Source organism: Zea mays, chromosome 5 (genome assembly GCF_902167145.1).
Source record: "Zea mays cultivar B73 chromosome 5, Zm-B73-REFERENCE-NAM-5.0, whole genome shotgun sequence".
NCBI classification, from domain to species: domain Eukaryota; kingdom Viridiplantae; phylum Streptophyta; class Magnoliopsida; order Poales; family Poaceae; genus Zea; species Zea mays.
In genome coordinates, this window is record NC_050100.1 from 37,876,627 (window position 1) to 37,902,619 (window position 25,993).

Consider the following 25,993-nt stretch of genomic DNA (forward strand, 5'->3'; position numbering starts at 1 on the left):
GGTGTTCCTGGGTTTCATGCACTTTGGTTGAATTCTTTTAATGGTAATCTGTAACATCCCCACACACAAAAAGAGTAGGTTGAAAGCTGCATTATAGTACAATGCATTTTCAAGCTAGACTGTTAGCTGTCTTACTCCACATGAAGATTCTTCAACTCTATTGTTAATACTTTTGAAAGATTATTTAGTTATATCTATTTTTCTTTGAATTTCTGATGGCTCCTCCTTCTGCTAGCTTTGAGCAGTTGTGCATCAATTTTGCTAATGAAAAGCTTCAACAACATTTTAATAAGGTATTTTATGACCCTGCCTATGTCCTTCCTCGTAATCACAAACATATTTGATTCCTTTTTATTTTGAATTTCTTGATCCAGCATGTTTTCAAGATGGAGCAGGAGGAATATAAAACAGAAGAAATTAATTGGAGCTACATCGACTTTGTTGATAACCAAGATATATTGGATCTTATTGAAAAGGTCTAAACTTCTAAAACTAAGAGAATCTATAGTTGCATTTGAAATATCCCTGTTATTAGTGGTGATATACTGATATGAATGCCAATATTGTATTGCTTGCTCACATTTTCTTTTAGTTTTCATACCAGTGTGCACATATAATGAACATACAAAGGTCTTGACATGCCTGTGGCATGTGCCAGTGAAGTTTGCTACATTCTCTGTTCATAAATTGTTTCTGCACAGAATATGATATGGTAGTTATATTTGATGTACCTTTACCAGCTTGACTAAACTTTTCAAGTTTTTCCTTTCTCCCTTCTGATTTTGGTAGGCGTCTATACCTGTAATGATGGTTGGAGCTTTGCAATGTATAGTAATTGTTTGGCATATCTTGGCCAGAGTGCTGAATTAAATTCAGAATAATCTTAACATTAAAACAGAGCTAAAGGTGTTGGTTATCTCTCATTGAATCTAAAAAGGGCATAAGTTGACTTGATGCACAATTTTCCTGTTGACAATAGTTTCTAAATCGTACTTGTCATTTAATGGAAGTATCTTTGCTGTAGTTGTGCTAAAACCTTGATCTTAGTAGTAATGAGCATTTTCTATAAAAAGTAATGCATATAGCTGGTTACAGACGTACAGTTATGAGGAAGAAAGTTGGTACATCCTTCTCCTTGCTGATGTACTTGTAATGTAACTGAACGTATGAACTTCTGAAAAGATGGTATATCATTGCATGCGTTTTCTTTTCTCGAACATGTCATTGGATGTGTTTTTCTTGTTGGAATCTTTGTTTCATTTATGTTTCATGCTAGCATATTATCTAAATAACAACAATAACAACAAAGTCTTTTAGTTCCAAATAAGTTAGGGTAGGCTAGAGTTGGAACCCACCAGAAGCCACAAGTCAAGGTTCAATAACAACAAAGCCTTTTAGTTCCAAACAAGTTAGGGTAGGCTAGAGTTGGAACCCACCAGAAGCCACAAGTCAAGGTTCAGACACGTGGATAGCTGTTTTTCATGCACTCCTATTCAAGACTAAATCTTTGGGTATATTCCATCCTTTGAAGTTTCCTTTTACTGTATATTCCCATGTCAACTTTGGCCTTCCATTGCCTCTTTTTCCATTATTATCGCACCTTAGAATCTCACTATGCACTGTGCCTATAGAGGTACTCCTATCCAAGTCCAATGTCCCACGAATGTAGCGTAGTATACGCTTGAGGGCAGCAAAGTGAGGTTCTCTTGGATCGTGCATATGAAGACAAATCTGTTGGACTGCATAAGAAATATCAGGGCGAGTGAATGTCAGATACTGAAGAGCTCCTGCAAGACTGCGAAAATCTGTAGCGTCTGAAACTGGATCACCATCGGCTGAAAGCTTGGGGTTTATGTCAACATGAGTAGTGCACGGTTTGCAGTCGCTCATGCCAGCTCGATCAAGAATGTCAAGCATGTATTGCTGTTGGGATAGGTAGAGCCCGGAGCTGGTGTGCTGAACATGCATTCCGAGGAAGTGATGTAATTGTCCAAGGTCCTTCAAGGAGAATTCCTGCTGAAGAGCACTGATGGTGCGACGAAGAAGTGCCATGGAGGATGCAGTGAGGACAATATCATCAACATATAGCAAGAGATAAATCATGTCTTCACCTTTGCGATATACGGAGGAACGCCACGCAACAGCAGCCAGCAGGTATTTGCCTAAAATTAGATAACCATTCCCACTGCAGCTAGAAATGGCGGACGCCTCGGCTCCCTGCCCCGGCGCCTCGGCTCCCTGCCCTGGCGCGGCGCCCTCCTCCTCGGAACTCCAACCCGCCTGTTCGGCTTCCATCCCAACTCCCCTCCCCACCAGCCCCTCGCCGGCCATCTCTCCGGTACCGGCGACTACCACCTTGTTTCCCACCTCCTCGGCGTCTGTGTCCTGGTCGTCCCGGCGGCTGAGCTCCCAGGAAGGGCGGTCCAAGGCCCAGCGCTGGCGCGGCGACGCTTCAGCTGGAGGTTCCTCTCCATCTTCTCGTTCCTTTAAAGCTGCACTCCTCTCCAGCTCGGTTTGCGCCGCTGGTCTCTCTCCCTTGGCAAGCCATGTCTCCCCCTCCCCTTCTGCGCTAGCTGCTCCTGTTTTCCCCGCCAAGGTGTCGTCTGGTGTGGCCCTTCCGGCTGTTGAAGTGGGCTGGCAGGTGGTTGAACGTAGACAGAGGAATCGTGGTGTGCACCTCCCTCGTCGAGGGTCCCGTGTGGATCTCCGAGGTCGGTGTTACAACTGCCTCTCTACTTCTCACCGGGCTGCTACCTGCCGGCGTCCAACAAGGTGTTTTCGGTGTCTCTGCTTTGGACATCGGGTGGCAGACTGCTCGTCTCTGCCGGCCGACTCTCAGAAGCAGCCAGTGTGGCAGCGCCTGGGCATCGTCAAGCGGCGTCTTCCTGGAAGTCAGGATTCCTCCCAGCGGGCCTTGGTGAGGCCGAGGACTCCGGTGCGGCCTCCGGTGTGGCAGAGGTTATCTGGCATGGACAAGGTTCATTCTCTGGGGGGCGCGCGCAAGACCTCGGTCTGGAGACGTCTTGCTTCGTCGCATGATCGTGCCGCGATGGAGCCTGTCATGGATCTAGAGAAGCAACCGCCCTTACAGCCCAAGCGAAAAAGAAGACGTTCAAGACGCGGGAAAGGGGCTGCGGTGTTGGGGAACAGTCAGTCTCCCCCTGTTGACTTGGTTCCTCTCACGTCGAACTTGCCCTCTTGTGTTTTGGAACTTTCAACGGACATGGCAAGAGAAGAAGTTGCGCTCCGTCGAGCATTATTTGTCACTGTTACTGGTACCAGACCCGCTGTTCTCGGCTCGGAGGTGCTGGAGGAAGTGGCCCGTCGTTATTGCATCAATATTGATGATATGTCTATTCACCAGTCCAAGCCAGAAGACTTCCTTCTGTTTTTGCCGGATGAGGAAGTGGCGACAAGAGTGCTTAATGAAGGAAAGCCATTCAGAGGCCCTTTGTTCTCGCTCGTGTTCAAGCAATGGACAAGATTTGCACATGCCTCAGCTACGTCTTTCTCTCACTTGATGGATATTGAGATCCGGGGGATCCCAGCGCACGCGTGGGGTCTGAACACAGCCAAGAAACTTCTTCATGGCTCCTGTCACATCTTGGAGTTGCACCCCGCCTCTGCGTGCAAGACAGATCTCTCCTCACTCAAGCTTCAGGCATGGTGTCTGGATCCGAAGAAGCTTTGCAGGGATATGGACCTCCACATCATTGAGCGAGAGCCATTTATTCAGGAGGCGAGATGTCTGACCTACAAGATTAGCATTGCTGCTAGTCCGGCTCCCCTTCAGTTACCCTCGGACAGCAGTCTGCCTCCTTCAGATGAGAATGAGTTTCATGGTGAGGAGGATGGAGATGTCCGGGGTCCGTCCAATCCCCGGTTCCGACAACCACGCCCTTTGCAGCGTCAGCCTGTCCACCATCGCCTCAGATCACATCAGGGCGTGGGCAGAGAACGGTCTGTGGCTGTGCATGGAAATAGGATGGTGGCGCCGGTCCTAGCACTGGAAGATGGTGCTGCTGTCTGTGCTGGTGATGGGCTGCTGACCTCACCTGGACCTTCCTCGCCTCAGCACAGATGTTTGGCTGAGCCGCTGGAGAAGGCTAGGTTGAGCTCGCCCCTTCCTGCCACTCATGTGCCATGCATGACAACCTTGAAGAATATCTTAGCTGGGCCGTCTGGGTCTGCTGTTGTGGGATCGCTGGATTCTGTCCTCCCCGTTTCGCCCCAGCGACACAGGACTGTTGCTGTTGCTGGGTCGCTGGAACAGGCTGGTGCGAATTCGCCCCTACCAGGTGGTTCATCTAATGCTGTGGCCCCCCTGAGAGTCTACTCGAGAAGCAGATTCCGAAGCAAACACGCCCCAATTCAGGAAGGACAGTTGATACAGGTCGTGGAGGTCAACATTACAGAGAGGCCTTGTCTGAATCATTCGGAGTCTGTGGATAATTCTTTGTCTGGGTGCACTGCTGTTGCCCCTGCCCTTGATTTTGCTGCTGAATCCCAACCACATGAAACAACAAGCTTTGAAGCCAGAAAACAAGAGTTCTTCAAAGGAATCTCCAAGTATTCTTCTGGGATTCTTCCTGTTCCGCGAGCTGAACCGCACGTTGATCCTCCACCTTCCCCACCTACTGCTCCCATGCCAAGAAGAAGTCGCCGTGTTGCGGGAGTTGGAGTGGAATTTAATCTCCTTGACCTGGGAGGTAGAACTACCAGGAAAGTCATGAGATCCTTGCATATTATCTCCGAGAATGAGGGAATTAGTCAGGAAGCCTTGGATGAATATACTCAGCTTTTCAAGCGCCCCCTGACCCGTAGTGAGGTGGAGGCTCTTGCTGCCCTATTTGGGTGGAGAGCCCCCTGAGTTGGTTCCCCTTCAATAAGGGTGTTGTTTTCTGGTTGGTGATGTAAACTGTGTTTCTTAATGGATCCATCCAAAATTCTTATTTGGAATGTGCGAGGTCTCAATTCTCGTGCTCGTCAAGATTCTGTTAGAGAATTAGCTCTGTCCGTTAAGGCTGAGTTGGTATGTTTGCAGGAAACTAAGATGCAATCTATTGCTAGAAGCACCTTAATTTCTGTTTTGGGTGCTGAATTTTCTGAATATGTCTTCTTGCCTTCGATTGGAGCCAGTGGAGGAATTCTGGTGGCCTGGAAAAATCATTTGAGATTCACAGGTGCGAGCAGAGTTGATAATCACAGTGTCTCCATTCAGTTCCATAAGCAAGAAGGAGGTACCTGGTGGTTAACCTGTGTATATGGTCCCCAAGGGGATGATGAGAAGATCTCTTTTCTGCAGGAGCTAAGAAATGTAAGAGAGGGCTGCAATGGTCCTTGGGTTGTTGCTGGGGATTTCAACTTAATCTACAAAGCCTCTGACAAGAACAACAACAATTTCAGCAGAGCTATGATGGGAAGGTTTAGGCGATTTATCAATGATCTCGACCTTAAAGAAATTCCTCTCCATGGTCGGCGTTTTACTTGGTCAAATCAACAACTGGAGCCTGTTCTGGTCAGGTTGGACAGAGTCCTATGCTCAGTTGACTGGGAGTTTCTCTTCCCTGATGTGCTGCTGCAAAGTTCTGCTTCCCAAGACTCTGATCATTGCCCATTAATTCTGGGTCTTCGAGATAATAAATCAGGGAGTCGACGTTTTCATTTTGAGGCTTTTTGGCCTAAATTGGAGGGATTTCATGATACTGTACGCGATGCCTGGGACTCAGTTGGAACAACGAATTGTCCTTTCCTCACTCTTCACTATAAACTGAAGAAGACAGCCAGGAGGTTGCAAGCTTGGAGTGATAGGCAGGTTGGTCACATTAGATCTCAACTAGCTTTGGCAAAAGAAATTTCTCATAAGCTGGAAATTGCTCAGGATGAAAGGGTGTTGACTCCGGATGAATTTTGGCTGAAAGGCAAGCTTAAAAAACATTCTTTGCTTTTATCCTCCCTGAAGCGTACTATGGCTAGGATGAGATCAAGGATTTTGTGGCTCAAGGATGGTGATGCCAACACAAAATTCTTCCACCTGCATGCCAAACACCGTAAGAGAAAGAATTTTATTGCTACGTTGGTTGATGGGGATGATATCCTTACTAGCCATAGGGACAAGGCTGCAGCAGTGGATGGTTTCTTTTCAAATTTAATTGGTTCATGCTGGGACAGAGAGCAAGCAGTGGATTTGGAGGCCCTTGGCCTTTCTCAGCATGATTTGGCTGCGCTTGAGGCTCCCTGTTCGGAAAGGGAAATATGGGAAACCATTAAGCTTTTACCTTCTGATAAAGCTCCGGGGCCGGATGGATTTACTGGCTGTTTTTATAAGTCCTGCTGGACCGTTATCAAATCTGATATCATGGCTGCTATTCAAGCTATCTGGAATAATAACTTTGTTAATTTTGACAAGTTGAATTCTGCTTACATTACCTTGATCCCAAAAAAAGAGGGGGCTGAACATGTGAAGGATTTTAGACCAATAAGCCTTGTGCACAGTTTCGGCAAGCTGATTACAAAGATTCTTGCCAACAGGCTGGCTAGCAAGCTTAACAGGCTGATCTCTCCAAATCAGAGTGCCTTCATCAAGGGGCGGTTTATTCAAGATAACTTCATGCTGGTGCAGCAGACTTACAGATTCCTTCATCGCCAGAAGAAGGCCAGTTTGCTTCTCAAATTGGACATCACCAAGGCCTTCGATTCGGTCTCGTGGCCTTTTCTTATTGAGGTCTTGGCGCAGCTTGGGTTTGGTCAGCTTTGGAGGGATATTATCTGTGGACTGTTGGCCTCTTCGTCTACTCAGGTCCTTCTTAATGGTTTTTCGGGGAGGAAGATTATTCACAGAAGAGGACTTCGGCAAGGCGACCCTCTTTCCCCAATGCTTTTTATCCTTGTAATGGACATCTTGGCCCTGCTCTTTACTAGGGCCGAGGAAGCAGGTTTATTGCAGCGCCTGTCGGACAGGGTTAATCTCCACCGGATCTCTATGTATGCTGATGATGTTGTCATATTTTTGAGGCCCTCGGCTGCTGACATTTCCACTACATTAAGTATCTTGGATTTGTTTGGAAAGGCGTCTGGGCTCCGCAACAATGAGCAGAAATCTAATGTTTTTCCCATCCAGTGCCCTACGGATGACCTTGTGTTGGTCCAGAATTTATTGCCTTTTGAGAGGTCTGAATTCCCTTGCAAATATCTTGGAATTCCACTCTCCCTTCATAAGCTGACCAGAGAACAGATTCAATCTATCATAGACAGGGTGGCCGACCGTCTTCCGAGTTGGAAAGCTGATCTTATGACAAGAGCCGGTAGGAAGATTATGGTTCAGCATGTGCTCTCCAGTATGATCATCTATTTGGCTATGGCCATTGATTTTCCTCAATGGGCTTTGGAGGCAATTGATAAAATTAGAAAGGGTTTTCTTTGGAAAGGCCGCAAGGAAGTCAGGGGAGGACATTGTCTGGTTGCTTGGGGAAGGGTGTGCAGACCCCTCCATTTGGGAGGGTTGGGTATTTCTAGTTTAAAGGAACTTTGCTGGGCCCTCCGTATGAGATGGTTATGGCTTCATAAAACTGATCCAGAAAAACCTTGGGCAAATCTCCCTATCCAAGTTCCAAAAAAGGCAGAAGCTTTCTTCTCCACTGTTTTGGTCTCTAAGGTTGGAAATGGAGCACACACTCTGTTTTGGACAGATAAATGGATCTTGGGGCAGAATGTGTGTAGTCTGGCGCCTAGGTTATTCGCCATCATTCCTAAAAGGATTGCAAATAGAAGAACTGTGCTTGAAGCTCTTGCCAACAGAAAATGGATATCTGATATAAAGGGTGCTCTGTCTGTGGGAGTTCTAGTGGATTATCTGAATCTTTGGGAGCTTCTTTCAGAAATAGTGTTGCAGCCTGAAGTGGAGGATAAGCACATTTTTAGTATTGCAGCAGATGGTAAATACTCGGCTAAGTCGGCTTATGAGGGCCTCTTTGCTGGGTCAACGTCCTTTGGTCTCTATCACCTGATTTGGAAAACCTGGGCACCTCCAAAGTGTCGGTTCTTTCTTTGGCTGGTTGCTAACAAGAGATGCTGGACCGCTGACAGGCTTGCGAAGAGAGGCTTGGATCATCCAGCTAGGTGCCTCTTTTGTGACCAGGAAGCTGAAACTATTGATCACATCCTCGTCTCCTGTGTGTTCACAAGAGTGTTCTGGTTTACTCTTCTTAAACCGTTTGGGTTTCAAAGTCTGGCTCCCCAGCCAGGACATTCTTCATTTATGGCTTGGTGGGAGCAGATTTCTGGGTTGGCTTCTGGTATCCCTGGTAAAGGACTTAATTCTCTTGTGGCCTTAGGTGCATGGATAACCTGGAAGCATCGTAATAGTTGTGTTTTTGATGGTTGTACTCCTAGTTTAGATCTGTCCATTAAGTTAGCCAGGGAGGAGAGGCAGTCTTGGGAGATGGCTGGGGCTAAGGGTCTTTCATACCTTGCTGCCCTAATTCCTGGAGACTAGGGAGTTGTTTAGTTTGATGGATTTTTCAGTTTCCTGTGTTTCTGGCCTCCCTGAGGAAGCCTTGTAATCTGTCCAGATCTCTTTGATCTGGATTTATCTCTTCTTCTTAATATATTGAGGCGTAGTTCTCCTGCGTTTTCCCCAAAAAAAAACCTTTGCGATATACGAACAACGAAGTGTCGGATTTGGTTTCTGTAAAACCAAGCTGAAATAGATGAGAGGCAAAGCGACTATACCAGGCACGCGGGGCTTGCTTCAGACCATATAGTGAGCGGTTGAGTCGACAAACATAATCTGGATGAATTGAATCCTCGAACCCTGAAGGTTGTGCACAATAAACTGTTTTTGACAGAGTGCCATGAAGGAATGCATTGCTGACATCTAGTTGATGAATGGGCGAACCATGAGATAGAGCCAGTGACAGGACTGTCCGGACAGTAGCAGGTTTAACAACAGGACTTAAAGTCTCAAAGAAATCAATGCCTGAACGCTGGGTGAAGCCGCGAAGAACCCAACATGCTTTGTAGCGCTCAAGAGAACCATCAGCAGTGCACTTGTGTTTGAAAACCCATTTTCCACTGGCAATGTTGGAGTGCGAAGGACGAGGGACGAGGTCCTAGGTCTTGTTATCAAGCAGTGCAGAGTATTCCTCTTCCATGGCTGTCCGCCAATTGGGATCAACAAGAGCAGCACGATAACTCCGAGGCACTGGTGAGAGCACAAAAGCTTCAAATAGAGCCGGGAACCGCAGACCGCACTTGCCACGAGTGGTCATGCCATGCTGATTGGTGACCGATGGTACGGGTACCGCACCAGCGGGGACCGATGGTGGAGGCGAGGTCCCAGAAGTGGGAATGCAGACCTGGCTGTCGAGAGTAGACCTGGCCGAGGAAGCGACCAGGAGGCCCTAGGTTGACAGAGGGGTGCTGTCTAGCGGCGGGTGGTGATGTGCAGCCGATAGTAGAAGAGCCTGGTGGAGAACTGACAGTGGTGTTCTTCCCAACAGCAGATGGCGATGTAGAGCTACTTGGAGAGAAACCTGGTGGTGTGCCGGTAGTGGTGGACGTCGATGAGCGCTAAGAAGGTCCAGCAGGAGGGCCGGCTGAAGTAGCAGGCCTAATGAGCGGAACACCCGGTGTACGGGGGTCACCGGCTGGTCCGCTGGTGGACCCAATCGAGTTCAGCGTAGGGGCAACCGGTGGAAGGCCAAGGTTGCTGGTGGTAGCTGCAGTGAAGAAAGGTGACAGCTCGAATGGAACTGAAACCATGTTAGGTATGTCGTCCAAAAAATCAAAAGTTGTGCTTGTGGATCTCTTCGAAGACCACATGGCGAGAGATGATGATGCGGTGAGAGAGACGACCAAGGCCGAGGTATCCTTTGTGGTGGGGAGAATACCCAAGGAAGACACATAGGGTAGAGCGAGGAGATAATTTGTGGGGTGTAGTGGGGGTGAGATTAGGATAGCACTTGCAGCCGAAAACACGAAGGTGTTCGTACGAGGGGTGTTTGCCAAGTAAGGCGAAGTGGGGTGTGCCGGAAGCAAGTGTATTTGTGGGAAGGATATTGAGAAGATATGTGGCAGTACGAGAGCAGCAGCCCAGAAAGTGGGAGGGATGCTGGCTTGGAAGAGAAGCGTGCAGACGACATTATTGATGGAGCGAATTATGCATTCGGCCTTGCTGTTTTGGGGGGAAGTGTAAGGACAAGACATGCGTAAAAGAACTCCATGGGAGGAGAAAAACTTGCGAGCGTTGAGGTTGTCGAATTCGCGACCATTGTCACATTGGACACCCTGGATGGTGACACCAAATTGGGTGCGAACATAAGCGAAAAAATTTGTAAGGGTGGAAAAGGTGTTAATACTTAAGGCGCAAGGGAAACGTCCACAAGTAGTGTGAACAGTCGTCCAAAATGTCCAGATAATATTTATGACCGGAAACACTAGTGATTGGTGAAGTCCAAAGATCACAATGTATTAATTGAAAATTGCGAGTGGCATGTGATGAAGAAGAATGGAAAGGTAGACGAACGTGACGTCCTAGCTGGCATGCATGGCATATGGGGGTGTTTTTATTCGGGGGTACAAGGGATGACAGAAGACTGAGCTAGCTGAGTGAGGACCGCAGATCCTGGATGTCCAAGTCGTTGATGCCACAACGAAGAGGTGGTAGCATGGAGAGAAGATGTCGTGCTCCTAAGTGGGTAGAGTGGGTCGGAGCTATCACACCGAAGGATCACGCGCCGAGTGGGAAGATCCTTCACAGAGCAGCCAAGAGGGTCAAATTCCATAGAACAATTATTGTCAGTGGTGAACTGGCGAACAGAAATTAAATCTTTAATGAGAGAAGGTGAAACAAGGACATTGTTAAGACAAAAGTTATGAGAAAGTTGAGTGGTGCCAGTGGAAGTGACAGGAAGAAGGTTGCCATTGCCAACAACAATGTTAGAGGGTAGATGATGAGAAGAAGAGAGGTGGGAAAGTATACCAGCGTCGAAAGTCATGTGACTGGAGGCACCTGTGTCGAAGAACCACTCTTGCTGCTGGGGATGTTGAAGAGTGGTGGTTTGGAAATTGGTGGCGAGTTGTTGGATATCCCAACCAGGAGGGGGTGGAGCAGCGCCAGTGTAGTCAGGGGCCGGCCCATATGCTTGAGGGGGGGGGGCCAGGAGCCTGCCCACTGGCTGGGAGGACCAGCAAGAAAGGCCTAAGGCGGTTGAGTTGGAGCAGGAGGCCCTAAGGTCGGTGGACGAGGTGTTGGCGGTCGTGACCCTAGCCACATGTAAATGGATCCCGTCTAGGGATTGTAGTAGTTGTGGCCGCCTGGGGGAGTGGAAGCGTGGCTGGAACCAATGTTGGGTGCACCGCGGTTGCCACCGGAGGATCGGCCACCGCGCTTGCTCCGCTTGCCCCGGTGCTGAAATGAACCGCCACCGCCACACCCACCAGTCTGCTGCTGTTGATTGGGTGAAGGGGGCGTGGCTGGGACGACTGGGATCCACTGGAGCTACCGATGTTGGACAGGGCAGCGAGGGCAGCGGCCGGAGCAGCCTTTGCCCGTGAGTTCCTCAAGAGCCAGGTCATCGCGGACCTGCAGAAAACTGGGAAGTGGCTTGGTGTGGCGTAGATGGTGACCGAGAGCCTGGAAGCGCTCGTTAAGGCCTCTGACAATGTTAAGGACTAAAGTCTGGTCAGAGACAGGTTCGCCGAGATCACGCAGATCTTCGGCGAGTTTCTTGTAGCGGCGACAATATTTGGCGACCGGGAGACCGCCTTGGGAGAAGGACCGAAATTCTTGGTCGGCATAAAGAGCACGCGTGGTGCGATTTCCAAGAAACTGGGACTCTATAGGGAGCCAAAAGGTGTGGGCAGAGGCGCCGCGCTGAGAAATGATGTCAGCGAGGGCATCAGAAAGAGTGCCAAGAAACCAAGTTCGGACGACGACATTCATGCGAATCCAATCGGGTGACTCGGGAAAAGCAGAATCGGAGAGGACGTGGCACTCCAAGGAGAATTTGGTGAGGGAGAGAAGGAAAGATTCACACCAGCGGGCGTAGAAGGTGGAGTTGGTGTCAAGGAGTAGTGGAACAAGAGCCCGGATGTTGGTTACTGCAACAGCCTGGGCGTGAAGGTTTAGCAGCGCGGTTGCCTTGTGGTGGAGAAGAGCAGCATGAAGAGTTGCAGGTGGGATGTCGTCGTCGGCAGCAGTGCCAGACGAACGAGTATCCTCCTCCGGCTGGGGAGGAGCAGCGGCTACGCGTTCCCGGGCGGTGCGCTCCTAGGCAGTGCGAACGTGGGCTTCGGCCGCGTCGCGTTCTTGCTGGGCAAGTGCGGCCTCGCGGTCGGCATCAGTCGCGCGCGCAAGGGTAGCCTGACGGGTGGTCAGAGCCCGTCGCTCGTCCTCTTCCTTGGCGGTGGAGAAGAATGGCGCGCTCTGCAGAGGTGTCGGCAATGTTGGGATGCTGAAGCACCTCGGAGCCGGAGATAGCGTCGAATGGTGGGTGCGCACTGAGGCGGAAGCGAAGTGGGAAAAAAGAAGGATCTGTCGGTAGACCTAGGTCTGTGATACCATGTAAGTAAGCAGGATTGAGGAAGAATGATTGTTGTATAGAATGGGGGACATACTGTGTACATATATAGGCGAGGAGGAAGAGAGGTAAAACGAAACCCCTATGTCTATGGAAGCTAATAATACACAGGATCAATCAGATCCGGACTCCTCTCCCTAATTCCCTCTATCCATAAGTACAGTGGCCGGCCGACACAGGATTGCCAGGCTCAGGCCCTTCCATATGTAGCTGATTCTCTAACAGGCATCAACTTCTTTTAAAAATTGAATATGTGACCTCAGACGTGCAACTGTCCTTTGCAAAGAAGCCAGGACCAGACAATGTTGTTTAAGCTGTCTCAATAACCAAATTTCCTCCCTGGACAAAATTTTGTTATCTTGCGCCATTTCCAGTCTATGCATTACCTCACGAGCAAGACCCAACTGGACATTCACATTGCCCACTTCTTTATGCCCCCAGGATTGCAGACACTTAGCTAATCTTTTTAACTTTAATGATATCTTCTCCATAGGGCAAGAATCCTATAATGGCTGATTCCACGATGCAGCCACCACCTCCAAAAAAACCAGGAATCTTAGGCCAAAAACTCTCGAAATGAAATCGTCTCTTACCCAAGCACACCTCTCTGACTTAAGTTAGGGGACAGTGATCCAAAACTGAGGTAGCATTACTGTGAAGAGAACAATTAGGAAAATAATCTTCTCAATCTGTAGTGCAGAAAACATGATCCAATTTCATAAGGGTAGGCTCATCCCTCTGATTCGACCAAGTGAACCTTCTACCAATCAAAGGAATCTCCTTTAGCTCCAAGGAATTAACAAGACCTCTGAAGTTACCCTTCATTGTCCTGTTTATGTTGGAATTATTCTTATCCTCTTCTTTGAAAATCAGGTTAAAATCGCCACATAATAACCATGGCCCCGCACACTCCTCCCTAACTGATCTTAATTCATGGATAAAAGCCTGCTTAAGGCTATCCTGATGAGGTCCATACACACCTGTGAACCACCAGCAAGAACCAGAGTTGGCGTTTCTTAACGGCGACTTAAAGGAGGAGGTCTACGTACACCAGCCGCTAGGTTTTGCGATCCCTAGTAAGGAGGGCAAGGTGTTGCACCCGCGTAATGCCCTCTACGGCTTGCGACAGGCACCGAGGGCGTGGAATGCCAAGCTGGATTCCACGCTCAAGAGGATGGACTTTATGCCAAGCCCGCACGAGGCGGCCATCTATCAGCGGGGCAATGGAGAAAATGCCCTGCTGTTGGGTGTCTACGTCGGCGATTTGGTGATCACCAGCGCCAAGGATGCAGAGGTGACAACGTTTAAGGAAGAGATGAAGGCCACCTTCTAGATGAGCGACCTGGGGCATCTCTCTTTCTACCTGAGGATTGAGGTGCACCAGAGTGACTCTGGGATCACTTTCGCCAGACGGGCTACGCCAAGCGCATTGTTGAGCTGGCTGGGCTCACTAATTGCAACCCAGCTCTCACTCAAATGGAGGAGAGGCTGAATCTGAGCCGCGACAGCACGATGGAGAAGGTGGACGCTACTCAGTACCGACGTCTTGTGGGGAGCCTTCGCTACCTCGTCCACACACGACCGGATCTGGCATACTCCGTCGGCTACGTTAGTCGGTTCCTGCAGCGACCGACGATGGAGCACGTGCAGGCTGTGAAGAGGATCGTCCGCTACGTTGCGGGGACTTTCGACCACGGTCTCTACTACCCGAGGTGCCATGGGGAGGCACACCTTGTTGGGTACAATGATAGCGACCACACCGGCAACATCGACACCAGCAAAAGCACAAGCGGGATCCTCTTCTTCCTCGACAAGTGCCCCATCAGCTGACAGTCGGTCAAGCAGCAGGTGGTGGCCATGTCCAGCTGCGAGACTGAGTACATAGCAGCCTCCATCGCTTTGACTCAAGCGCTCTGGCTAGCTCGACTGCTTGGTGATCTTGGGAGAGACAGTGCAGTGGTGGAACTCAGGGTGGACAGCCAGTCTGCTCTGATGTTGGCCAAGAACCCCGTGTTCTATGAACGGAGCAAGCACATTCGGGTGAGGTAACACTTTATCCGTGACTGCTTGGCAGAAGGGAGCATCAAGACGCGCAACATCGACACCAAGGATCAGCTTGCGGACCTGCTCACCAAGCCCCTTGGGAGGATCAAGTTTCTTGAGCTTTGCTCCAGGTCCGGGATGACCCAACTATCTAACAAGATGACACACAAGACTTAGGGGGGGAATTGTTGGAATAAGTCTCGTGGTCTGTGGGAAGGACAACAACAGTCCTTGTCGGTTTTTGACTGTAGGGACAACAACATCTCAGTCTTTTTGACTGCAAGGACAGCGTGAGACAGCAGCAGCAACATGTCAGACTTTTGACTGCAAGGACAACGTGCTGCATGCATCTCCTTTTCCACTTTTCTAGTTTTTGGAGGACAGCAGCTTGATGCAGTTTTCTTTTGACTAGAGTACAACAACACGTAGTGGTTAGTGCAGTTTGTAGGACAACATATTCGCATATCTAGAACGCATATGCTGCAGTCCCTTGGACTATAAATATGTATCCCAACCCTTAGACGAGTATGGCATTGTGTAGTGTTTGAGAAAATAAACAGAAAATCGCCCCAACTTATATTGTCATCCTCTCGATGAGAGTAAGAGTCCCGTTGCTTACACCCAGGGTTGGAGAGACTCGACATGGCTGACTGGGTGTAGCAGGGTAGAGGTGCGGCCATGACGGGTGCTAAAGATGGCAGGCGCGCTAAGCAGGAGGCCATCACAGTCGTGGAGGGGCTATCGCATGTGTGCGCGTGGCGAGCAGGGGAGAGAGGTGCCTGGCGCGGGGAGGATGGCGCTGGATTGGAGGGGGCCACACGCCTACGGAGGCGCATGGAGGGCAGTTAGCAGTAGGATGCCGGTGCTGAGCATGTGCGAGCGCCTGGAAGGCTGGCGCAAGCGACGTGGGGGTGGCGGGGATGTCCACGTCGGGTAGAGGTGGCACTGGCGCGGCTGGAAACGGCGTTGCGGGCACACCAGGAGCCGCTAGCCATAGGGGGGGAGTGGAGGTGAGGTGGAAGAGATGGCGACTGGGTTAGAGGAGAGAGAGGGAGGAAGGGAAGAGAGGCTTGACACCAGGATAGAAGTGGAAACACTAACCCTAGTTAGGATGGTGTTGTATTGATAGATTTAGTATATGGGCTTGGCCTGTGAAGCTGTTACACACACGTCTAACAAGAATCATTAGAAGCCATGGTCTGAAGCACTCTGTCTAATTTCACCAGGATTTGGGAGTCCTTTGGTTTCACTAGGATTTTTTGAGGGCCATATCATTAACTAGTCTCCTAAAATGCCACATCATTACAACAACAACAAAGCCTTTTTGTCCCAAGCACGTTGGGGTAGGCTAGAGATGAAACCCCATATGAAAACCTCAGAGCTCAACTCCCAAAGAAAAGAAAAGGGAGACAAAGGCAAAGGAGAACCGAAAAACGACGAAATGGGGAAACACATAAAAAGAGATAAAACCCACAAGAACCAGCAAGATCTAAAGGGGCACAAGAAAAGGTCAAACGATTAAGAAAAGCGAAACTACAAATCAGGGTTCTGGCACGTGAATTGCACACTTCCACCCCTTCCTATCCACGGCGAGCTCTTTATCAATATTCCACTCCTTCAGGTCCCTCTTCACAGCCTCTGTCCACGTCAAGGTTGGTCGACCTCTACATCTCTTCACATTCTCGGGACGCCTAATTATTCCGATATGCACTGGTGCCTCTTCAGGTCTCCGTTGGATATGTCCAAACCATCTCAAACGATGTTGCATAAGCTTCTCCTCAATTGGCGCCACTCCTACTCTCTCTCGTATATCATCATTCCGGACTCGATCTCTCCTTGTGTGGCCACATATCCAGCGCAACATACGCATCTCTGCCACACTTAGTTGTTGGACATGTCGTCTTTTAGTGGGCCAACATTCTGCTCCATACAACATAGCCGACCGGATTGCAGTCCTGTAGAATTTGCCTTTTAGTTTGTGTGGCACCCGGGGGTCGCATAAGACACTCGTAGCTTGCTGCCACTTCAACCATCCAGCTTTAATTCTATGACTGACATCCTCATCGATGTCTCCCTCCTTCTGAAGCATTGATCCTAAGTAACGAAAAGTGTCTTTCTTGGGTACCACTTGCCCATCAAGACTAACATCACCATCCTCATACCCCATGGCACTGAAATCACACTTCATATAGTCTGTTTTAGACCTACTAAGCCTAAAACCTTTTGCTTCCAGCGTCTGCCTCCACAATTTCAACTTTTGCGAAACACCACTCCTACTCTCCTCAATAAGTACCACATCATTGGCAAAAAGCATACACCACGGTATATCTCCTTGTATGTCCTCATTGGCAAAAAGCATACACCACGGTATATCTCCTTGTATGTCCCTTGTGACCTCATCTATCACCAAAGCGAAAAGATAAGGGCTCAAAGCCGACCCTTGATGTAGTCCTATGTTAATTGGAAAGTCATCGTGTCTCCATCACTTGTTCGGACACTTGTCACAACATTAGTGTACATATCTTTAATAAGATTAATGTACTTTGTTGATACTTTGTATTTTTCCAAGGCCCACCACATTACACTCCTAGGTACTTTGTCATAAGCCTTCTCCAAGTCTATGAAGACCATATGCAGGTCTTTCTTTTGTTCTCTGAATCTCTCCATAAATTGTCTTACTAAGAAAATGGCCTCCATAGTTGATCTCCCAGGCATGAAACCAAACTGATTTTGGGTCACGCTCGTCATCTTCCGCAGGCGGTGTTCAATGACTCTCTCCCATAGCTTCATTGTATGGCTCATGAGCTTAATTCCACGGTAATTAGTACAACTTTGAACATCTCCTTTGTTCTTGAAGATTGGTACTAACGTACTCCGCCGCCACTCGTCGGGCATTCTGTTTGTCCGAAAGATGGCGTTGAAAAGCTTAGTCAGCCATACTATCGCTATGTCTCCAAGGCCACATCATTATCATATTAAAATTTGAATTGTCCTTATCTTCATCCTTGTAGATTAAATTAAAATCTCCTGCCACCATCCAAGGCCATGGGCATGCTGCACGAATATCGGATAGCTCTTCTAAAAGGAGAATCTTTTCGTCATTCCCTTGAGGTCCATAGACACAAGTCAACCACCATGTTTGTCCATTCACATGAGAAAACTGGATTGTCACACTGTGGTTGTCTATTTGGCAAGCTCCTGATACTCTGATGCGTCGTCTCCAGGCTACCTGGATTCCCCCACTTGCTCCAACTGATGGGGCTGCAATAAAATCGGAGAAATCCAAGCCTAGAGCAGATAGGACTCTTTGAGACATATCTGAGGATCACTGTCTTTAACATTTAGAAGTCCTTTAATCTACTTATATTCTGGTAAAAAATATCATCTACTTATATTACCAAATTTGCAGAAAATGACTTGCTGCATCCTTGTCAATGTCATCATTGAATATATATCTAGTGCTGGAATTTCATTTGGTTTCACCTGTGTGGATTTATATAATTGTGCTTTTTTTTTGTTTTGCAGAAACCAATAGGCATAGTTTCACTTTTGGATGAAGCATGGTAGGATTTTCATACTGTGTTATCAAACACTTAAGAGTTCAAAATTCTAACTCCTTTCTAGTCTTGTTAAACAGCATGCTTGGAAAATCAACACATGAAACTTTTGCGATGAAGTTATTTCAGAACTTAAGAGCACACCCGAGACTTGAAAAACCAAAGCTCTCAAAGACGGATTTCACCCTGTCCCATTTTGCTGGAAAGGCATGTCCTGTGAATCACATTTCTTGTAAGCTATTCTTAGTATTTTGTTGCTCTGACTAGGTTAGAGCATGTGGCAATCAATGGCCTACTTTTTGTAGGTGACCTACCAAACTGATTTATTTTTGGAGAAGAATCGAGATTATGTTATTGCAGAGCACCAGAATCTTTTATCTTCTTCAAAATGTTTATTTATTTCTGGTCTCTTTGCTTCACACCAAGAGGATCCATTGAAATCATCTTATAAGTTTTCTTCAGTAGCTTCACGATTTAAGGTATAATGCTGCACATTACTGTTTCCTTTATTTCCTCTGGGCATATTTTTTTTGTTTTTCTAGATTTTTCCTTTATTTACTGTTTCTGGGTTATTTATCTTTACTTTTCTGGTCAGTGCATATTAGATATTTGTTTACAGCTATTTGTGTGGTACAAATAAATGTCTATTGATTGCATGCTAACAATAAAGGGAAACAGGAAAGAAGCAGGCAAAATCATAGTTCAAAATTTATTGTTTCAGATATATAATTTTTGAGCTTTTAAGGAACTCATTTGAGTTTTTGTCTTGAATATCTCTCCCCCTCCTTTCTTCCTATGTGTTGTGGAGACTTGAGAGTAATTCTTTGAAAGCCCTCAAGAATAGTGCATGCTATTTTTATTTTTATTTGATTATACTTATGATATGGTCAGTTATCTAATCCCAACAGCAACAACTCCAAGCACTAATGGAGACACTTAGCTCCACGGAGCCTCATTACATCCGCTGCATAAAACCAAATTCTCTGAATTGCCCTCAGAAGTTTGAAAATGGCAGTGTACTACAGCAACTGCAGAGTGGGGTTAGTTCCATTGATTCTGCTTTCACACCCTAATGTATAAGTCTTTTGAATTTTGATTCCTATCAATGATTTCTCATTTTTCCATTCTGTTTAACTCATCTTTTTTATATGCTTCATTATTGGAATCACTGTGCTACTAATTTAGTTTATTTATTTGGTTTCATTACAGGGTGTACTTGAAGCTATTAGGATAAGTCTTGCTGGTTATCCTACAAGGAGAACATACTCTGAATTCATCGATCGCTTTGGACTTCTTGTGCAAGAATATATGGGTGAAAGGTGATATGCTGACATTATTGTTGAGTACTTTTCTAGAGTGCAATGCCAAAAAAAAACTTTTCTAGAGTGCTGGTGTGGAAGGGGGGGGGGGGCTTCCAAGCCTTTTGTTCCTTAATAAAATGACACACAACTCTCTTGTGTCGTTCAAGAAAAAAGATTGTTGAGTACTTTAGAATGTCAGAAGAAGGGGGCAAGCCTAGTGCAGTGGTGACAACTCTCGCTAAGTCACCAGGTCACAGGTTCGAAGCAGCCTCTCTGCATTTGCAGGGGAAGGCTTGACTCGATTTATCTCTTCCCCAGATCCCACTCATATGGGAGCCTACGGTACCGGGTCTGCCCTTTACTGCAGAATGTCAGAATATGTCATCTCTCAGTAGTATTAATGTATAACTTTCATTTTTTACTTCTATCATATTTGGGTTTGGAAGTACTATCACATAATTATAGAGTAAAGGTTTCTGTACCTTTTTTCACTATTGCAGATTTGATGAGAGATCACTGACACAGAGGATCCTTACAGAGCTAAACCTGGAGAACTTTCAAGTAAAGTATCCTAATTCTATTCAAAGTTGGACCGTTTCTTTTCTCAAATGCATGACAGAGGTGCATATCATTATTATTATTATTATTAAGAAGAAAGAAGAGTCATACAAATCCATCATGCCACAGTTTAGTACAAGAGAATTTGCCAATCACTAAAGGAAATCACAACCAACAACATAGACACACAACTCCTATGACTAAATGTTAGAATACAAGTGAATTGTTCGCCTCTCTCAATCAGCTTAAGCTTTTTAGATTGAACTGGTTAGTGCATGCAACTTAATATGGTATCAAAGTCAGAGGTTTCGAGTTGGAATCCTAGTTAGCGCAATTAATAAAATGATTATTGCTTAGCCTCGATGCGAGGGGGAGTGTTAGAATACAAGTGAATTGTCCACCTCTCTCCATTAGCTTAAGCTTTTGCATTGAACTATTTGGTGCAGATAACTTAATACTAAATTCTATTGAGTTCTTTGGCCCCTGGCATAGACCATAGCTTGGCCTCATCCCTAATGCCCTGCAAATATAGCATCGAGATCAGTTGAAGTCCCTTCAAAATTCAAAAATACATTCATTCCTATGCTTCCATATCTCCCAAGCTAACAACACCACTGAGAAGTTGAACCCCTATTGATGATGCTTATTAACTTGCTCCAATGCTTGGCGTCACCACTCAAAGACAAATCATATTATTTAGCCGCGCCTGATGCTGCTGCTGCAGACCAACCAATGAAAGACTGAGAACCAAACTTTGCTTGAGAACATACATGTAATGAGTAACTGTCGTGCAATTTACTCCTGACTATATAGAGGGATTGCTCAGGATGATCATGACCTTGATGGGTTAAACAATCAGAAGTCCAACACTTTTGGGAGGCCAACCTAACAAAAACAGGCAGTGTGGTGGACCCTAACATCTCGAAATTTCTTTCCCTGGCTTGAATTCAACAGCTCCCACATTGAAACGATGATAGGCTGATCTTGTCATGAACTTACCCAAAGGGAATACATCCATAAGGAGCATTCATCCACTTCCAGGGGTGAGGTCAACCGTGGATAATATATTCCATACTGAAGAATGATGAACTATTGTTGTATTGATAGGAGATGGGGTACATATATATAGGGACTCAACCCTAACCTTAATGGGCTGGCAGCCCAACAGTGGTGCCAGTCCACACACACTCACACACACAGTCTAACATCCCCCCGCAGTCGCAACGGGGACACCACACACGATGAGACTGGAGTAGAGGCCGAAGGTAAGAGTCGACGGGTTGAAATCCCCCGCAGTCGCAACGTCGTGATGGTGCAAATGTTGAGGCTGGAGTAGAGACCGGTGTGTGCTCCAAGAAGACGATAGCCCCTAGATGCCGCGGTAGCCGAAGTCGAGGTGGTCGCGGTCAGGAGACACGCAACAGAAGCCTGATCTTAGGGAGGGGTTGACGTTCGAGCGTCAACGATCGGCAGGGCGACACAACAAAAGGACACCGGCAGGCCGACCTTCCTGCTTCTTCGATCGTCCGGGCGTCAAGGAGCCCCGCCAGGGAGGCCGACGGCAGCGCACGCGTCTGCGCCGGTCATGGTGTCCGCGCCCGCGGCAGAAAAGAAGGGGAATGTCGGATCCGGCTGGGAAGGCCACGACAACGACGGATCCGGACGGGAAGACGCGATCCAGCCAAAGGGACGGAGGATCGAGCCGAGAAGGCCGCAATAACGTGGATCCGGCCGGGAAGACCGAGGCAGTGATGGATCCAACGAAGGCGATGAAGGGGTGGGCGGCGAGGCAGGTCCAATCGGGCAGGGGCCTACGCCGGACCTGACAAGGGGTGTTGACGGCACCAGGGATGGGAGAAGCTCGAAGTGGGAGGTGCTGCTAGGGCGTCAGCGTGAGCAATTAGGAGGTGGTTAGCGCGATGACAAGGGGCTGCAAAGCGCAGGAGCGGCCTGCTGGCCGGTCGGCGGCGGAGGGAGAGGGTGTCGCGGCGAGATCGCCCGCGCCCACTGCAGCGGCAACAAGGCTGTGCTTGTGGCGTTACCAGAGGCTACTGCGGCCACGGCAGCGTGCAGGTACGCGGCGGGTTGGTCGGGCGCGCCAGGTGCAGGCACGGGGGTAGGGGGAGAGCTCGGCAGGCCTCCGTGGCTGAGGGCAGCGGCACGGGGCCAAGGCGCTGCGCCGACGAGTAGGAGAAGGGAGCCAGCGCGGTGGAGCGGTGGTGGCCGGGGCCGTGGCCGCCAGTGGCCAGCTACGGAGGACGGGCGACCGCGAGGGAGTCGGCGCCCACGAGGGCTGCACAGGGGAGGTGAGCGTGCTACTGCGGCGGCTGCTCACCAGCGACGCTGCGTAGGCCGGTGTGAGCAGGGAGCAGGGGACGCGGCCGCTGTAGGAGCCGAGGGGCCGCCATGGCCGGAGACGCAGGGGCTCCCTGGAGATCCGACTGGTCCATCCAGGCGGTGCGGTGGCCCGCGAAGATCTTGATGGCACGGGCGTCCTCGCGGCGGTGCGCGCGAAGGTGTCACAGCTGGTCCTAGGCGGCCAGCAGGCGCGAGGCGAGGAGGCGGCCCCGCGACTGAAGCGAGGCCATGTGACACGCCGCGGTGCCCGCGCTGAGCGTCGCCGGGTTGCTGTGGCTGGCCAGATCTGGGGGGGAAGGGGAGGGCTAGCGGCTAGGAGGGACAGCCGAGTCGCCGGTGATCAGGGGAGGGGTGGCGGGGCAGGCATCCAGAGTGAGCGAAGGAGGACTCCCTGCGGCCGTGGTAGAGGGCCGGCGGCGGCATGGGGCAGCGGCTGGGGTGTGGCCGCCCTGGGAGGGAAGGATGAGCCTCCCGGGGGGCGGCGGCTGGACCTAGGGGTAGAGCAGGTAGGGTGGCGGCTGTGGGAGGTGGGAGAGAAGAACCCTAACCTAGTTTGATACCATGTAGAATGATGAACTGTTGTTGTATTGATAGGAGATGGGGTACATATATATAGGGACTCAACCCTAACCCTAATGGGCCGGCAGCCCAACAGTGGTGCCGACACACACTCACACACACAGTCTAACACATACCCTTAGCTGAAGATATATTTAAATAAAGCCTCTGTTGATGAACCAGTGTTTTCTGTTTGTGGTTCCTGGTCTGTTCTTCGGTTGACAATCTCTCGTCATATGCATACACAGAGATGGAGGAAGATGGACAAGGATTTTCCATGCAACCATTTTCATGTTGAAGTAGTGTCCTGCTGCCATCCAATAGACATTACTGGGACGAAGAACAATCCTATGATATCAAGTCCAGCCCATATGCGATCAAGCTGTCTTTTTAAGCCATAGACACTTCATTATCAATGCCCATCTAATCACTTCTAGATCAAGAACCCAGTCTTCCAAGATCAGTTGGTCTTTTGATCCGTCCCAAAGCAACAAGGCAATAACCTCCATTCACCTCTTTTCAACCTTTCCAAAGAAAAGTTCTTTCAATCTTGTCAATTGCTTTAATAACCCATTTAGAAAATTCCAAGGCAACGAGCTGATAAATAGGTGTGGCGTGAACATGCACTAACAAGGGTAGCCCTCCCAGCTAGACGCATCATGGACATTTTCTAATCAGGCAACTTTTCAGCAAACTTGTCAACTATCGGGTACCTCTTTTGTGTTGAGTTTATTTCAATACTAAGATAAGAACATTCAACTGCATTCACACATTCAACCGGAACTTATTGTTAGACAGCCATATGTGGTCGATCTGGGTCTAGGCCTTGTGGCTAGCCCATGCAGCTGCCCTTGTTACTAACCTTAGGATTGACAGATGATAATCTGTCAATAGGGACTGTAGTACATATAGAGGCCAGCAGGCCTTAGCAATAGAATGGGCCTTAACACCCCCGTGAAACTCAAGGTGGAAGGCTAGGATCTGAAGCGATGTTGTGATCAAGTGAAAGTGATGTGCTCTGGTTTGCGCTTTGGTGAAGAAATCGGCCAATTGGGATTCTGAAGGCACATATTGAAGACCGAGTGAACGATGCATAAACACCAATATGTTTAATAAGATCATGAGAAACTTGTATAACACCCATGTTATCACATAGAAGAGGTGTAAGAGTGTCACAATAGCCATCAGAGTCATAATTTCAGCACTAGTGGGTATCAGAGATAACAAAGTTGTTAAAAGGCGTTTTCATTTTGAATCTTTTTGGAATGAGGTGGTGCACAATGCTTGGAATTCTGTCCCTGTTGGCCAATGTCCATACTCCACTCTTGATTTAAAATTCAAGGGGACAGCTAGGGCCCTTCAAGGTTGGAGCAGCAAGAAGGTGGGGCACATTGAGGCTCAGCTGCAACTTGCTACAGAAATGATCCATTAGCTTGAGATTGCGCAGGATGGTTGTATTCTTTCTGCAGCCAAGAGGTGGCTGTTGAGCAATTTGAAGAAACATTCTCTGGCTTTGGCCTCAACCAAGCGAACCATTGCACGCCTTAGATCAAGGATTTCGTGGCTCAAGGAGGGAGATGCAAACTCTAAACTGTTTCATTCCTTTGCGCGTTACAGAAAGAATAAGAACCTTGTTTCCAAAATTATTGTGGGAAATCAAGTCCTTACTGCTCATAATGACAAAGCTGCAGCAGTGGATCAGTTCTATCTTGATCTTCTTGGTGCTAGTAGAGACATAAATTTATCCAGTAACCTTGATGCTTTGGAAATTGCTGGCGCTCCAAATCCAAACCTTCTAGAGTTGGACAACCCCATAACTGAGCAAGAAGTATGCAATGCTATAAATTGTTTGCCCTCAGATAAATCTCCTGGACCGGATGGGTTTACTGGCAGATTTTATAAGACTTGCTGGTCCATTATTAAAGATGATCTTATGGCTGGGTGATGGCAGGTTGGAACAGAAGATTTGATAATTTCTATAAGCTAAACTCTGCTTTCATCACTTTAATCCCAAAGAAAGGTGGAGCGGATCAGGTCAAAGATTTTAGACCCTTTAGTGTTGTTCACAGCTTTGCAAAACTAATCACCAAGCTGTTAGCTAGTCGGCTGGCATCATGACTCAATGATTTGGTCTCTCCAAACCAAAATGTCTTTATTAAAGGTCGCTTTATCCAGGATAATTTCATGTTGGGAATGACTCTAGAACTGTTGATCTAAAGGAATTATTCTATAATACAAAGATGCGTCAGCCCTCCCCACCCCATCCTGGCGCCTCCATCCACACAGCCCCTCGCCGGCCTTCTCCCTGAACTCGGCAACCACACCCACAAATTCCAGCCAGGCGTCAGGCCCCAGGCACCGCGGTGCATCATCCCAGGTAGGGCGGTCCAAATTCCAGAGGTGGAACGACGGAAGTCCTTCATGCCTTCCCCCTCTGGTGGTTTCCTCCGGTGAACCCCGTTCCTATAAAGATGCTACGCTCATCCAGTTGAGTGCAGCACCTCCCCCTCCTTCTTGGGGATCACAGTTGAAGTCTGCGAAGGAGGTGGTGATCAGGGGTCACGTCGAGGATCTCCGGCAGGCGACTACTGGTCAACGTCAAGTAGGTGTGGTGCATCAACCCTAGCCCCCGTCTCCTCGGCGGCAGGAAGACGACGAGTGGCAAATCGTTGAAAGAAGAGGAAGACGACGAGAAAGTTTGGCTGACAGAGTTTTCAACGGAGGAAAAATGTTTAGGGGCCCTCTTTTCAACCTTCAATTCAACCGGTGGTCGAGGTTGGCTCATGCTGAGGCGACTAGGTTGCCAGCTCTGGTGGACGTCGAGGTTCACGACATCCCTGCCCACGCATGGGATCGTTCTACGACGGAGTATCTTCTCCGGGACTCTTGCCTTATTACAGACATTCATCCGAGCACGACCCTGAAGAATGAGTTGTCTTCCTTCAGGCTTCGTGCATGGTGTTCTAACCTAGATATGTTCCCTTTGACGATGAAGCTTCTCATTGTTGAGCCGGGGACGGACGTGCAGGAGAGAAGA

General features: G+C 48.3%; 1 protein-coding gene across 1 annotated transcript in view; it reads left to right on the forward strand.

The window, feature by feature from the left end:
- LOC103626243 (protein OPAQUE1-like) overlaps nucleotides 1-25,993 on the forward strand; it is an 87,780-nt gene that overhangs the window by 7,062 nt on the left and 54,725 nt on the right. Inside the window, exons 11-18 of the mRNA XM_008646644.2 lie at nucleotides 236-293; nucleotides 375-476; nucleotides 18,150-18,187; nucleotides 18,262-18,388; nucleotides 18,487-18,660; nucleotides 19,090-19,221; nucleotides 19,391-19,500; nucleotides 19,983-20,043. Coding sequence (XP_008644866.1) covers nucleotides 236-293; nucleotides 375-476; nucleotides 18,150-18,187; nucleotides 18,262-18,388; nucleotides 18,487-18,660; nucleotides 19,090-19,221; nucleotides 19,391-19,500; nucleotides 19,983-20,043 — 802 coding nt within the window. The remainder of the gene's footprint in view (nucleotides 1-235; nucleotides 294-374; nucleotides 477-18,149; nucleotides 18,188-18,261; nucleotides 18,389-18,486; nucleotides 18,661-19,089; nucleotides 19,222-19,390; nucleotides 19,501-19,982; nucleotides 20,044-25,993) is intronic.